Consider the following 13327-nt stretch of genomic DNA (forward strand, 5'->3'; position numbering starts at 1 on the left):
GGCAATGAAAATGTTTGAAAAACATGTCTGTTTGTTTTTCATTACAAATGGTAATTAATTATAATTTTGTTAAAATGTTTACGCGCTAAACAGGAACATTTGTTTACTTCCTCGTGCATGGATTAACCAGTCACTCCGCTCTCGTCTCGCCATTGGTTCTTGCCGTTCAATAGTCGTCTCTGATACGCTACTGGAGCCGTCATTCAATTTGTGGCGCACAGACTGGATGCGTGCGTGCGCGGTTGTAAAAGAAAAGCAAAGTTCGATTGCTGAAAAGAAAAAAGTGCCTAAACTTAAATGTAAGAAAATTTGCTTTGTTTTCCCCAACTTTAATTGAAAGCATCTCTGAAACGGTTTTTGGACAAAGCGACGAGTAATGGCGGAGTGGAGACAGTACTATCAAAACGAAGACGATGAGGTAGAGGAGGACGAAGAGGATTCTGGAGGTTAGCACAGCTAACGTTAACTGCATTAATTGTCGTCTGTTATATGAGTTGCACGCTTTATACTATTTTAAACTTAACTTATATTAAATTAAGATGTAATTAAATAAGAAAATCTTAATTACTTTTAAATTATTAGGTGATTACAAAATCAGTGGCCGCGACAGCCTGGTGTTTTTGGTTGATGCCTCCAAAGAGATGTTCATCAAGGGAGAGGATGGAGAGCCATCAAATTTTGACATGACTATGCAGGTGAGTCAAACTGTAACATTTGATTCATTCATTATCTTTTTTTTCAGTGCATATCTAATAGACCTTATTTTCTGTTGTATCTAGTGTGTACGTAGTGTGTACACTAGTAAAATCATAAGCAGTGACAAAGACCTGGTCGCTTTGGTGTTCTATGGGACTGAGCAGAGCAAGAATCCAAGAAATTCCTTCAAGCATGTCTACGTCTACCATGACTTGGATTCCCCTGGTGGGTAACTGACTCTGTGTGCTTTTCAAATTGCCTATATAATGGTGAATTTATCACGCATACTGATTCCCTTTTCAGGATCTCAACGTGTACTGGATATTGATAAACTGTTGGGTGAGAAAGGAGTTCAATTTGCTGAAAAGACCATGGGCAGTGGCGAAACGTCCCTCGGAGAGGCTCTGTGGTGCTGCTCCAACCTTTACAGTGACATCAAGTTGCGACTGTCACACAAGCGCCTGATGATCTTCACTTGCAGGGATGAACCTCATGGAGGAGACGGTGCTAAAGACAGACAGGCTCGGACAAAGGCTGCTGACCTTAAAGAGACAGGTAGGCTGAAAAGAAGTGGAAAATGACGGTCTTACTGATGGACAATTGAAAACATATGTCCTGTTGTTCCTCAGGTGTGGTCATAGACTTGATGCACCTTACAAAGCCAGGAGGTTTCGATGTTTCCTTGTTCTTCTGTGACATCGTAAGCCCTCCAGAAGATGAAAGTGAGCTTGGCCTCCAGACTGAGCCCTCCAGGAAACTGGAGGACTTGCAGAAGAGGGTCAGGGCTAAAGAGTTAAAGAAAAGATCTCAAAGCAGGTAAATGCACTGTTCCAGTCAAATCATTCACCAGATTGCTGGTCCTATACAGCAGGTAATATTTTTCTCTAGTGTTTGTAATTAGATTTTAATTCAATTTGCTGTGGTCATCAGTTCCTTTCTTTCCTACTGTGATGTAAATCCAAACAAGAAAAAATATAGCTAGTGCAGGACTTGTCCATCAAGAATTGATGCAAAATTTCTCACATGATACAGAATGACATCTACTGATACTTTAGTTTACTCTAATAGTGTGAATTATACAGGAAACCACTCATTACTATAATATAAGAGTTTCCAATTAAAAACAGAACCCAAACCTTTACATTCAACTTCTAGTTATTTTCAGATATAATAATAGCATTTAAAAGCTCAGTTGCACATAAAGCAGTTTTCCTAATAACTATTCTTCGGGACAGATATATAATAAATAGTAAATAAGCTCCTCTGTAGTTTTTTTTTTCTTTTCTTATATATCTAACTAACCAACTAGGAACACTTTATAAGGTTCCTGAGGTAAATGTAATTTTAAGTTTCAAGTACATTGTTCACAAGCTATTTATTAATGTCTTTCTCTGATTGGAAAAACTGATTGAGACTATTTCTACACACAGGTGTCCTCCCCTTTTGATTTACAGGATATAATTGGCCCTGTTTGTCGGCTGTTTTTTATCAATCGGCCATCTGGTGCAGATGCTTTAATCAGTCGATACATCATCAGTGCACCCCTATTTAATATAGTTTTGCAATATTTATGGAAACTTTCACTTTACTTCACCATATGTAAAAATTGTGATGTATAATTTCTGGATCAAAATAGTTCCAGAATGTAATTCTTAGATTTCTATATTTTATTTTTATATATATATATATATATATATATATATAATTTTTTTTTTTTCTCACTGTGTTCTAGGTTAACATTCTCTCTCGGAGAAGGTGTCAATCTGGCAGTTGGTGTGTATGTGTTGGCCAGGACTGCCGTCAAGCCTTCTGCTGTCAAGCTTCACAGAGATACTAACGAACCAGTGCGCACTAAGACCCGTTACTTCCATGCCCATAATGGCGGGATACTTTTGCCAAATGATATGAAGAGGGCACAGGTAATCATAATCAATACTATCACAAAGCTATACTGTAATTTGCTCTTTTTATTTGTGTCTTCAAGTTTTCTTATCACACAAAAGTCTACTTTCTTTGAAGGTTTATGGGAAGAAACAGATCGTGATGGAAAAGGATGAGGTGGATGAGATTAAGAAGTTTGATGATCCAGGTTTGGTTCTGATGGGGTTTAAGCCCATGGACCATCTCAAACTGCACTATCATATACGCCCCGCGCTCTTCATATACCCTGAGGAAGAGCAGATATCAGGCAGGTCTTCATCTGCTTATGAAAGCCTGAGAACTTTCAGTGCAGTTCACTTGTTTTAATAACTGATTTTTTTTTCTTGTCATTTTGGAAAGCTGATGTGCAGTTCTTTCTTTTTTCTTTTGTTTACCCTAGGAAGCGCCTGTGTGTTTACAGCTCTGCTTTTGAAGTGCAGTGAAAAAAACGTATTTGCATTGTGCAGATACATTCCTCGTCGTAACACTCCACCTCGGTTTGTGGCACTAGTTCCTCAGAGAGAAGAACTGGATCAGAGTCAAACTCAGACAACACCTCCAGGTAACTGTAATCAAGACTGGACAATTTTCATTGACACTGAATGCTACTTTCAATTGTATGGCTAATTGATCTTTGTATATAGATCAAAGAGTAATATTAAATTGTGGGATTTTATATTTTAGGCTTCCATGTGATATTTCTTCCCTTTGCTGATGACATACGCACTGTGGATGCTCATGAGGGTCCCAGAGCGTCTGATGAGCAGGTGGACAAGATGAAGGAGATTGTGCACAAGCTCCGCTTTAAATACAGGTTAGTGTGGTTTTCTACATGTTGTTCCCAGTGTATTCTTCTATCATGGAGTTGTAGTTAATTTGTACTGTAAATCTTATGTTTTTATAGGAGTGATGCATTTGAAAACCCAGTGCTACAACAGCACTTCAGGAACCTGGAGGCTTTGGCTCTGAATATGCTTGAACCCGAGCCCATTGAGGATTTAACAAGTATTTCCTAAGATCTGAAATGTTTTAAATGGATTATTGTTCTGTTTTGAAATCTATTACTGTCTCACACTCTGTGTGTTCCCTCAGTGCCCAAGGTACAAATGATGGATGCTCGTCTTGGTCCACTGGCTCAAGAGTTCAAAGATTTAGTCTATCCTCCTGATTATAATCCTGAAGGGAAGCCTGCAGCTAAACGCAAAACTGGTGGGTGAGATTTCAAATGATCTTACATTTAAAAAAAAAAACACTGCATTTTCAAATACATTTATTTCTTGTATGAATAGTTTCCGACAACAGTGCACAAGTTAGAGGCACCATGGACTGTAAAAAAAAAAAAAAAGGTGGACGACACGTCTCCACTTCCTTCTACTAGAAAAGTGAAGCCAACGCATCTCAGCATGGCTGTTGCGATCTTGAGTAAATTACGTCATTTGGAGCCACAGTCTGGGCGGTAGAGATTAGTTCGGAACAGATTAGTTCGGAACCAGAGTCTGCGCAGTAATGTCGTGAAGTGGAGATTGGGTATCAAACTCCTGCAGACCCAATCAACCATAAAGACATGCGAAATGTGAACAAAGAAATTAAACGTATATCAGCGTGATAACAACTACCTTAAATGACCAAAACCCTCTTTCGGAAAATTGTATGGGAAGTGTAATTCAATTTTTTTATTTTGACTCCAGTCTCATTTGTTTACATGGAGAGGTTTATGACCTGTACTGCAGTCAGCCACCAGGGGGCAATCAAAGAGCCCGCCACTTCACTTAAAAAAAAAAAAAAAAAAAAAATGATGACAGCGCGTACAAGGCACACCTGAGTGGCACCATCAAACCGCAACTGCAAGCTCGGTGCAGAACACTCTTAGAGTCTCAGCCAGGGTCCACAATTAACAAATCAGTGTTGGCAAGCAAATGAAGTGGTGATAGTTGCCAGCTGGCAAGTGTGGCACTGTGTTCATTTACACGCGAGCAACCCAATGATCCAGTGATTTAGTGTCTCTGAGTGGCTCTACATGAACTCCATTTCTGCAAGTGCCGGGTCACATATAATGTGCATTTTGAAAATGCAGCACAGGCCAACCGTATCCCAAATTTGTATTGAGAATAATTTATAAATCTGTCTTTATACTGTGATTTTTACTAGTGTAAAATAAAAAATTATCAAGAAATATCAAATAATCATATTATAATACTTATTTTAAAGTATAGTAGTATTATTGCAGCATTAATGTATTTATTTGATTTGTTTTTAATTATAAAATTAATTATTATTAATATGTAGCCAAATTGTTTTTTGTTTTTTTTCCTTTTAACATGGCTAATGCATAATAATACTATGCAATACTGCAAAGACATAGCATCATGGTTCAGTGTGCATTGGAAATGACTCCTGTCTTCTTTTGGTTACAATGCCACTACATTCAGAAACATTCAAAGTTGACAGTAACAGAATCTTGACTTGAGATGTATCTTTCTTTTTGCCCAGCTGAATCTGGTGGTGGTGCTGAAAAGAAGCCAAAAGTTGAGATGTCAGAGGAAGATCTGAAAAACCATGTGGCAAAGAACACCTTGGGAAAACTGACAGTGCCTGTGCTAAAGGATGCATGCAAGCAGTTTGGAATACGTACAACAGGAACCAAGAAACAGGAGCTTATAGATGCCCTGACCATGCACCTCTCCAAATAAAAGTTATTAAGACCTTGTCCACATTTGGCGTAGAATAAAACCTTGACACCTTGATTACTTGATTAGTCACCATACTGCTTCATAAAATAAATACCGAGAGATTTGTATTTCTGCACATTCCAAATTACTTTCCCGTCTAAAGCAAAATTCCATTCAGCTTTGTGACTGTTGTCATAATGGATGTAATAAAAGTAGCTGTAGTTTTAACAGTATCATTTAACATCCTTATTTCACCTCATTTTCTTGCTATTCTTTAAACTTTTGCTCTTTATTCCTCATTTTTCCTTAAGCCTCAAAAGCATCAGCATGATTTAATACAAAGTAGTAAAGAAGGATATTGTATCAAACACCTCAAAACACTGGTTTAATTTAAATTAGTATGGAAACTTTTCTTAATATTGTCCATTGATACTTTGGAGCTTGGTAATGTAAATAACATAATGTATGCCTGATAAGTTGAACGCCTATTGTGAATGTATTTCTACAAATCAACTCTTGCTTGTATGTTTGGTAAACATTTGGGTTGAGCAACTAGTTTGTCTAATACTCTAAATTCAATCCACTGATTTTACTTCATAATCGGTGTAGAAATAATGGGAAGAAAAACACAGATTCTGTCTTGACTCTAGGCATCTGATTCTTAATTTGTTAAACAACATAAACAGTGTGGGTTTCCAAAAACTGGCATGAAGTAATCGGGTATTGTCATTTGTATTCTCATTAGCAAGAAATTTAAGCATACATAAGGATGACAATCATTTGCCACATATGTTTGTAATTGCAGCATATCTAAATGTAGATATAAAGATAGTTTATTTTCTGCTAACGCTATAAATGGCTGTTTATACAGCCCAGAACAGACCCTACACAAACCGGAAAAAAAATATATATATCAGATGGGGGAAAAAATTGGAAAATTAATGTCTCCAAAAAGAAATAGGAAGTCTCTTATTAATTTCCTAATGTGGGCGAACGATACATGTTTGACAGTCCCATGGGACGCAACCTGCTCGTGACGCAAACCAGCGGAAAGCCAATGACGTTTTGCGCATGCTCACGTTGAGCCAGAGAGCTGCAAGGAAAAAGTACAAGAGACAAAGGAATAAACAACTCCGGGAGAGGACGCGAAAGCGCCAAGTTAGAGGAACGAAAGCAGCCGAGCTTGTAACGTATCGTATACGGACAGAGGTAAGTGCTAGGAGGAGAACACTGACAGTTTGAAAGGTGTCATTTTGTCCTTTGCTATCAAACGAGTAGCACGTAGCTAGAGTGTCAAATTGGTCTGAACGCAGGAGTTCAGAAGCCCAGACAAAAATACTGCATGCCTTGAGTTGCTCTTATTAAACGTGTGTACGAAGTGTCGTTTCCGTCCTTCAGTAAGTCATAAACACCCATCCAGTCAGCTGCCAGGAAGTTCTGTACAGCCATTCCCAATGCAGTCATCCTGGGCACAGCTGCACATTAGGTGTCTAAAGGGTTCCTGTTTAGACTTGCCACTCGGTTAATAAACGCTAATGTTCAGGATTTAATCATTTGCCGTTTTGTTTTAATTATCTGATTAATAATCACTCTCTTGTTGTGTTTGTTTTCGACTCTAAAGCCAAGGTTATCTCTGAGGTTCTCACGGTGGTCTGCTCTGACAGTTGCCAGGGTCCTGCACTGCTGACCCATTTAGTCCCAGTCAGCTGTACAAGTCATGCTTAAGTCTTTTCCACCCTGATGTCGTCCAAAATGGAAAGAACTGCTCTGCCCTAGTGGTTATTATGTTGCTTGGCAAGTCTTTGTGCAATAACAAAATGAAGAGCACAGAAAGGGGACCCAGTCGAATCTGCTTCTGAGAAGATCCATCGGTTCCATTTTTCTAATCTTTTCACTGATTCACTGCAGGGTGCACTGGCTCACCTTTCACTCCAGTAACTACCTCCCCTCCCCTTGCCACTCATCCCGAGCAGCTGAGAGGTTGCTTTGGAGATGATAGTGGTGACATAGCAGCAGGAATGGGGAGTACTCCATGTTCTGGTAAGGGGAGGGGGGTCGGGGGGTTTCAGGAGCTGGGCTGTATGCCATGGAAGGTCAGCAAGCAGAAAGGAGAAGTTGTCGGTGGACTTGGGTCCGAGCTGGAGGATAGGCTGAATGCTGGATCGCCCCCCACCTTGTCACAACCTCCCGCCATTTATCACGAAAAGCAGCATCGGGAGCTGTGCGCTCTGCACGCCCTAAACAATGTCTTCCAGGACGGAGCGGCCTTCAGTCGGGATGCACTTCAGGACATCTACCAGAGGTCAGTGCTAAGATTATGTATTGTTGAGGTGATCTAATTTTGGATTTTTTTTTATTTTTTTGGTCACACTTCTGCTTCCTCTTTCTTTTTCAGGCTCTCCCCTAGCACTTTGGTAACGCCCCACAAGAAAAACATGCTGGGAAATGGCAACTATGATGTGAATGTCATCATGGCTGCATTGCAGACGCGTGGGTTTGAGGCTGTTTGGTGGGACAAGAGAAGGTATTTTATTATGCTGTTGTAGTAAATATAGTCCAAAACTTGAATTAATGTTTGTTTCACATGGTTTTGACAAATTTACATATCTTTAATTCAGCATGAAACATAATTTTCATAAGTTTAGCATGTTTGAGTTTTGAAATACATTACAGGGGGACATAAAAAAGCAATTAAAAAAATAGAATTGTGAATTGAGTTTCTTTGTTTTATGTTTCTTTTAGAATGCTTTTTTTTCTCCCAAGATTATTATTTTTTTTTAAATGTCTTGAAACATTAATTATAAATTTTACTTTTTTGGTCACAGCATAAGATATTTTATAACACAAACTAACATGCCTAACGTCAAGTTATTTTATAATTTAAGAAACATATTTACCTTTACATACAGTGGGTCTGCGAGGTTCCGCTTTATGACATAACTTCCTGTTTTATGCACGACTTGACTAGGGCAAAAAGTTGTAAAGGGGCCATATGATGCAATTTCAAGTTTTCATTTCTATTTGGATCGTTACGCTCTTGGTGCATAACGAAAATCTGTAAAGTTGCAAACAATAAAATCTCAAATTCAGAGAGATATTCTTTATAAAAGTCTCAACTTGTCCACACCCCCCTAAAACGACTCATTCTAACACGCACTCGTCGGAAATGTAACGCCCCTTTCCATAATCGTGAACCTCCAACTTTTAATAATAATGTTCTTAGTTTTACCATCAGTTCAAGCCCAAAAGTGTAACAGAGTGGCGGGACCGACACCGTGACAAGCCATGGTTAAAACGGCTGACTCCACTGGAATGTGACACACACACACACACACACGATGTGCAAAACTCCACATTTGACCATTCAATAGCAAATGCTTAAACTAACAAAAACATACTTCTAGTAGCTGATTCAGAAGCACCAGATTGTCATAACAAAGTCTGAATTACCTCCTCTCCCAGGTTCATGAAACGATCATCCATAAAATGCATTGCTGTTCTGTTGTAAGTAATCTTAAAGGGTTAGTTCAGCCAAAAAGTGTGTCAAAAATTATTTCATTAATAACTCACTCTCATGTCGTTCCAAACCCATGAGACCTCAGTGTGAATCACTCGATGTAACCAGATCTTCTTGAACCAGTTCACCGAATCGAACTGAATCATTTGAAACGTTTAGTGTCTTTAATAAGCATTAATCCACAAATTACTTAAAGGTAGGGTTAAATGCTCGTTTTCACTCAATATCCTGTTAATCTTGAGTACCTATAAAGTAGTACTGCATCCTTCATAACTCCAAAAAGTCTTTAGTTTTATTATATTTATAAGAGAAAGATACTCTGTACCGTTTTTTCCCGGAAAAACACGAGTGGCTGGAGGCGTGACGTGTGGGCGGAGCTAAAGAATCACGAGCGCGAGTAGGCTTTTGCGTTGAGAGCGTTTGAAAGCTGTGACCGTATACCGTACACACACTTTCAAAGGAGGGACTGAGAGCTCTCGGACTAAATCTAAAATATCTTAAACTGTGTTCCAAAGATGAACGGAGGTCTTACGGGTTTGGAACGACATGAGGGTGATTCATTAATGACATGATCGTTTTTGGCAGAACTAACCTTTTAAGGCCGGGACACACCAAGCCGACTTCAAAGAACTAGTGGTGACGAAAGCCGACGGTGTTGTCGCCTCGCGTTCGGCATCGTCAGACCAAAAAGCTGTGCTGGAACCCACCACACAGACTACAGCCGACGACAAACAAACAGTTTGGTGTGTCCTGGGCTTTAAAGATTCCTAAATGCATCTACTTTCAGAATACCAAATAAAGTGCTTTTGCCATACACACAGCATCTCCCTGACACGGCTGCTTCAACACTTACTGCAGTTACTGAAACCACACCTTCTTTATTTGCATGAACATTTGGGCAGCATTACGCAAATGTTTCCACAGTGACATAGACATGTGGGGGGCGTGTTAGAATGAGCCGTTTTAGGGGGGCATGGCAGAGTCTTAACTTTTGATAAATAATATCTCTTTGGATTTGAGAATTTAGCAACTTTACAGATTTTCTTCATGCACCAAGAGCTTGTTACACTCCAAAGAGAAAGGAAAAATGGAAATTGCATCATCTGACCCTTTTAACACCAGGACTGTGGAATCCATTTTATGAACACCAAATATAGGAAAATACGGGGATAGTAAAAGTTAATGCATACATGTCATTCCAAACCTCTATGCATTTATTTCATTTGCAAAACACAAATGAAGATATTTGTAACATTTTGGTTAGCAAACAGTTTTGGTTCCCAGTCACTTTTATTGTATTTTTTGTCTATATAATTAAAGTCAATGGGAACTGAAACTTTTTGGTTACCAGCATTCTGCAAAAGATCTTATTTTATGTTCCACTGTTTCTTTTAAAGAGGGGGGTGAAATGCTCGTTTTCACTCAATCTCATGTTAATCTTGAGTACCTATAGAGTAGTACTGCATCCTTCATAACTCCAAAAAGTCTTTAGTTTTATTATATTCATAAGAGTAAGATAGTCTGTACCGATTTTTCCCGGAAAAACACGACTGGCTGGAGGCGTGACTTGTGGGCGGAGCTGAAGAATCACGAGCGCCAGTAGGCTTTTGCGTTGAGAGCGTTTGGAAGCTGTGACATTACCGTGAGGAAAAAAACATCCAAAACAAACCATGGCTAACAGTCAGATTCAGCGTATATTTATGATCCAGAATCAGATCCCGAGGTTGAAACTGAAAGAGAGCAGCTGCAGCAACGACTTGCTCTGACCGGGGCTCGAACCTGGGTCTCCGGCATGGGAGGCGGAAGCACTAACAAGGAGGCAGAGATATTTGAAGCAGTTTTACTCACCGCCTGCGGTTCCAACACACGATCGTGACCCTTTATCGTTGGGATTGCATCATCCTTAAGAAATAAACGATACGCAAATCCGTCGTCAAACTGGGCCTTGTTTGTAAAACAAGCATCTTCGAAATGCAGGGAACAAACAAAAACACTTGCACAACTCCGTTGATGCTCTGTAAAAATAAACTCCATCCACTGGTCCCTTAATGCTGTTTCTCTTTTGGTAATCTGTGCAGGGTTGTCTTGCCCTGGCAACCAAAAACACACTCCTTTTTGTGACATTTCGCAACGCTCTCGCTCTGACCAGTGATTGTCTGTGCTCAGCCTCTCAGTGCTCTGCTATACAGGAGCGCGAGCTCTTCCGGCAGACGTGCCCTTAGGACCCATATAAGGAAATTCCGCTCCATCTAACGTCACACAGAGCCATACTCGGAAAAAACTTATTTTTGGAACAGAAATACTCCTTCAAACGTACAACTTAATTTTTTAAACTTTGTCCATGTTTAGCATGGGAATCCAACTCTTTAACAGTGTAAAAAACTCAGTATGCATGAAATAGCATTTCACCCCCCCTTTAAGTTTGGTCAGTGTCAGTAAATAAAGGAATTTTAATTTCACAGATGTGACATTTATAAAAAAAAAAAAAATGTATTTGTCATGCTATAGGGATGTCGGCAGCATTTCACTGCCGAACGTCACTGGATTCATCTTGAATGTGCCATCCAATCTGCGCTGGGGGCCATTACGACTGCCCCTCAAGCGCCAACACTGGATTGGAGTTCGAGAAGTGGGAGGAGTCTACTATAACTTGGACTCCAAACTGCGCAGTCCTCATGCTATCGGAACAGCTGATGAACTGAGGTAAGTGTGAAATACTAAAGGGAAAAGTAGCAGTCGGTTTCAATGCCAAGCTCTTTTTTTCTCTTTTTCTGCTCTAGCTATTATTTTGATTATTTCACAGGAAGTTTTTGCGTCACCAGCTTCGAGGGAAGAACTGTGAACTCCTATTGGTTGTGCCAGAGGAGGTGGAAGTCCACCAGACATGGAGGTCTGATAACTGATGAATGTTTCGGATTGTTTTTTTTGTTTTTTTGGTTTTTGTTTTGTAGGTTTCTTAAATTCATGCTCAGGAGGGAAATGTGAGGTTCAGTCAGGGACCCATTTAAAGAGCAAATGGAGTTGCACTCAACTGGTCATGAAAGCACACTGCTCAGACTTGTTTACACACACACACTCACACACGCTGGACTCTTGCCATGGAGACTGAAGCAGCAAAGGACACACACAGGGTTATCACAAGACAACAAAACACTACGCAGAGAATTGTGTTCATTATTTGGGATTCTGATACATTTTTTATACATTGATTATTTCTTTTACTTTGTACTGTTTTTGGACTTGAAAGTGAGAGGTTATGGAATGATTAGTGATGTGTTCTCCTCGTGCATCACCTGTCATCCTCGCCACTTCTCTCTTTCCATGTGATTTCACGTGCATCCATGTGATCATCTGAACTGTCCACCACACATTACAGGTCACCGAAAAAGGTATTCGTTTGACCAACTAGATTTTGTTTAACACAGGGGTGCATATGTACTTATTAGTGCATGTACTTGAAGATTTAGAGAAGGAACACCAGTAGCCCCTGATTAACTGTTTCCTACATATTAAACGGCATAGTGACAGATGAGATGTTTCCTGTGTATCACAGTACAGCATGGCACCACAGTAATTGGATGTTTTGTGTTCGTTTCCTATACCATATGTTACCAAAACGGTCACCTGTTAATCTCTTGCCTTTAACCGTTTCTCTGGACACCCTTTTCTTGTTAGACAGTGAAGGTTAGACTTGTTGAATCCTAGACTACATGTAGGAAAATAAAACCGAGAGTGTTGGTGGTTTAAAAAAAAAAAAAAGTTAAACTGCCAAAACCTGTTGTTAATTGAAACGGCTGTATATACTTTTAAAATGGCACATGCTGAACTAAGAGTTAGAAAGGTTGAGGTATATTGCAAAGTTTATTCATCTTTGATTGATATTGGATTAACATGGCCTTAAACTGTTTACAGAGGGAGCCGATTTACACAAAGGGAAGTCTAATAATGCATCTCAGGTTATCTTCAGATTCAACTTGATTAAATTTCACTTGTTAAACCCTGATCTTCAAAATATTATGGAAAACACTTCAAATAGATTATATAGACACTCAAATCAGATGCTACAACTTAAAAGGAACATTCCACATGTCCATACACAGGGTGCTTTGTAATACTGTAGAGATTAATAGATTTCTTTGCCATGACAATCTAAATCTCCACAACCCATTTTGCAGGGGGACGGGGATAACATGTGCTCATGCCATTGTTTTCCATTCAAATAAAATGCTTATTATGGCACTTTATGTATGGTGTAAAACGTGCAGTGACATCATTAAAAATGTCTTTATGTATAAAGTGTGTTGCTGCTTTTTATCTTGTTCATGTAATTCACACCAGGGGATTTCATTATTCTAGATGCTTTGGACCACCAAATGTGGTCATCTGTGTGAGGGAACATCATCCTAAATTAAAGGGCAGATATATATGCATGTATTCTGTGATTTTTTTTTTTTTAATATTTAATAATAATAATAATAATAATAATAAAACTATATATATATATATATTTGTTTCATCTAAAAAA

General features: G+C 39.1%; 2 protein-coding genes across 2 annotated transcripts; both read left to right on the top strand.

Annotated features, from left to right (window-relative positions):
• Positions 1-189: 189 nt before the first annotated feature.
• xrcc6 (X-ray repair complementing defective repair in Chinese hamster cells 6) lies at positions 190-5518 on the top strand. The gene is made up of 12 exons (XM_052570577.1): positions 190-446; positions 583-695; positions 780-921; positions 1000-1251; positions 1326-1512; positions 2429-2615; positions 2716-2888; positions 3021-3178; positions 3301-3430; positions 3521-3621; positions 3709-3825; positions 5107-5518. The coding sequence occupies exons 1-12, from the start codon at positions 377-379 to the stop codon at positions 5304-5306; spliced, it is 1830 nt and encodes a 609-aa protein (XP_052426537.1). The 5' UTR covers positions 190-376; the 3' UTR covers positions 5307-5518.
• A 794-nt stretch (positions 5519-6312) lies between these two features.
• On the top strand, positions 6313-13098 carry josd1 (Josephin domain containing 1). The gene is made up of 5 exons (XM_052570579.1): positions 6313-6494; positions 6907-7587; positions 7681-7809; positions 11311-11505; positions 11606-13098. The coding sequence occupies exons 2-5, from the start codon at positions 7304-7306 to the stop codon at positions 11703-11705; spliced, it is 708 nt and encodes a 235-aa protein (XP_052426539.1). The 5' UTR covers positions 6313-6494; positions 6907-7303; the 3' UTR covers positions 11706-13098.
• The last annotated feature ends 229 nt before the right edge of the window (positions 13099-13327 follow it).

The sequence above is a fragment of the Carassius gibelio genome, chromosome B12 (assembly GCF_023724105.1).
Source record: "Carassius gibelio isolate Cgi1373 ecotype wild population from Czech Republic chromosome B12, carGib1.2-hapl.c, whole genome shotgun sequence".
Classification (NCBI taxonomy): Eukaryota; Metazoa; Chordata; class Actinopteri; order Cypriniformes; family Cyprinidae; genus Carassius; species Carassius gibelio.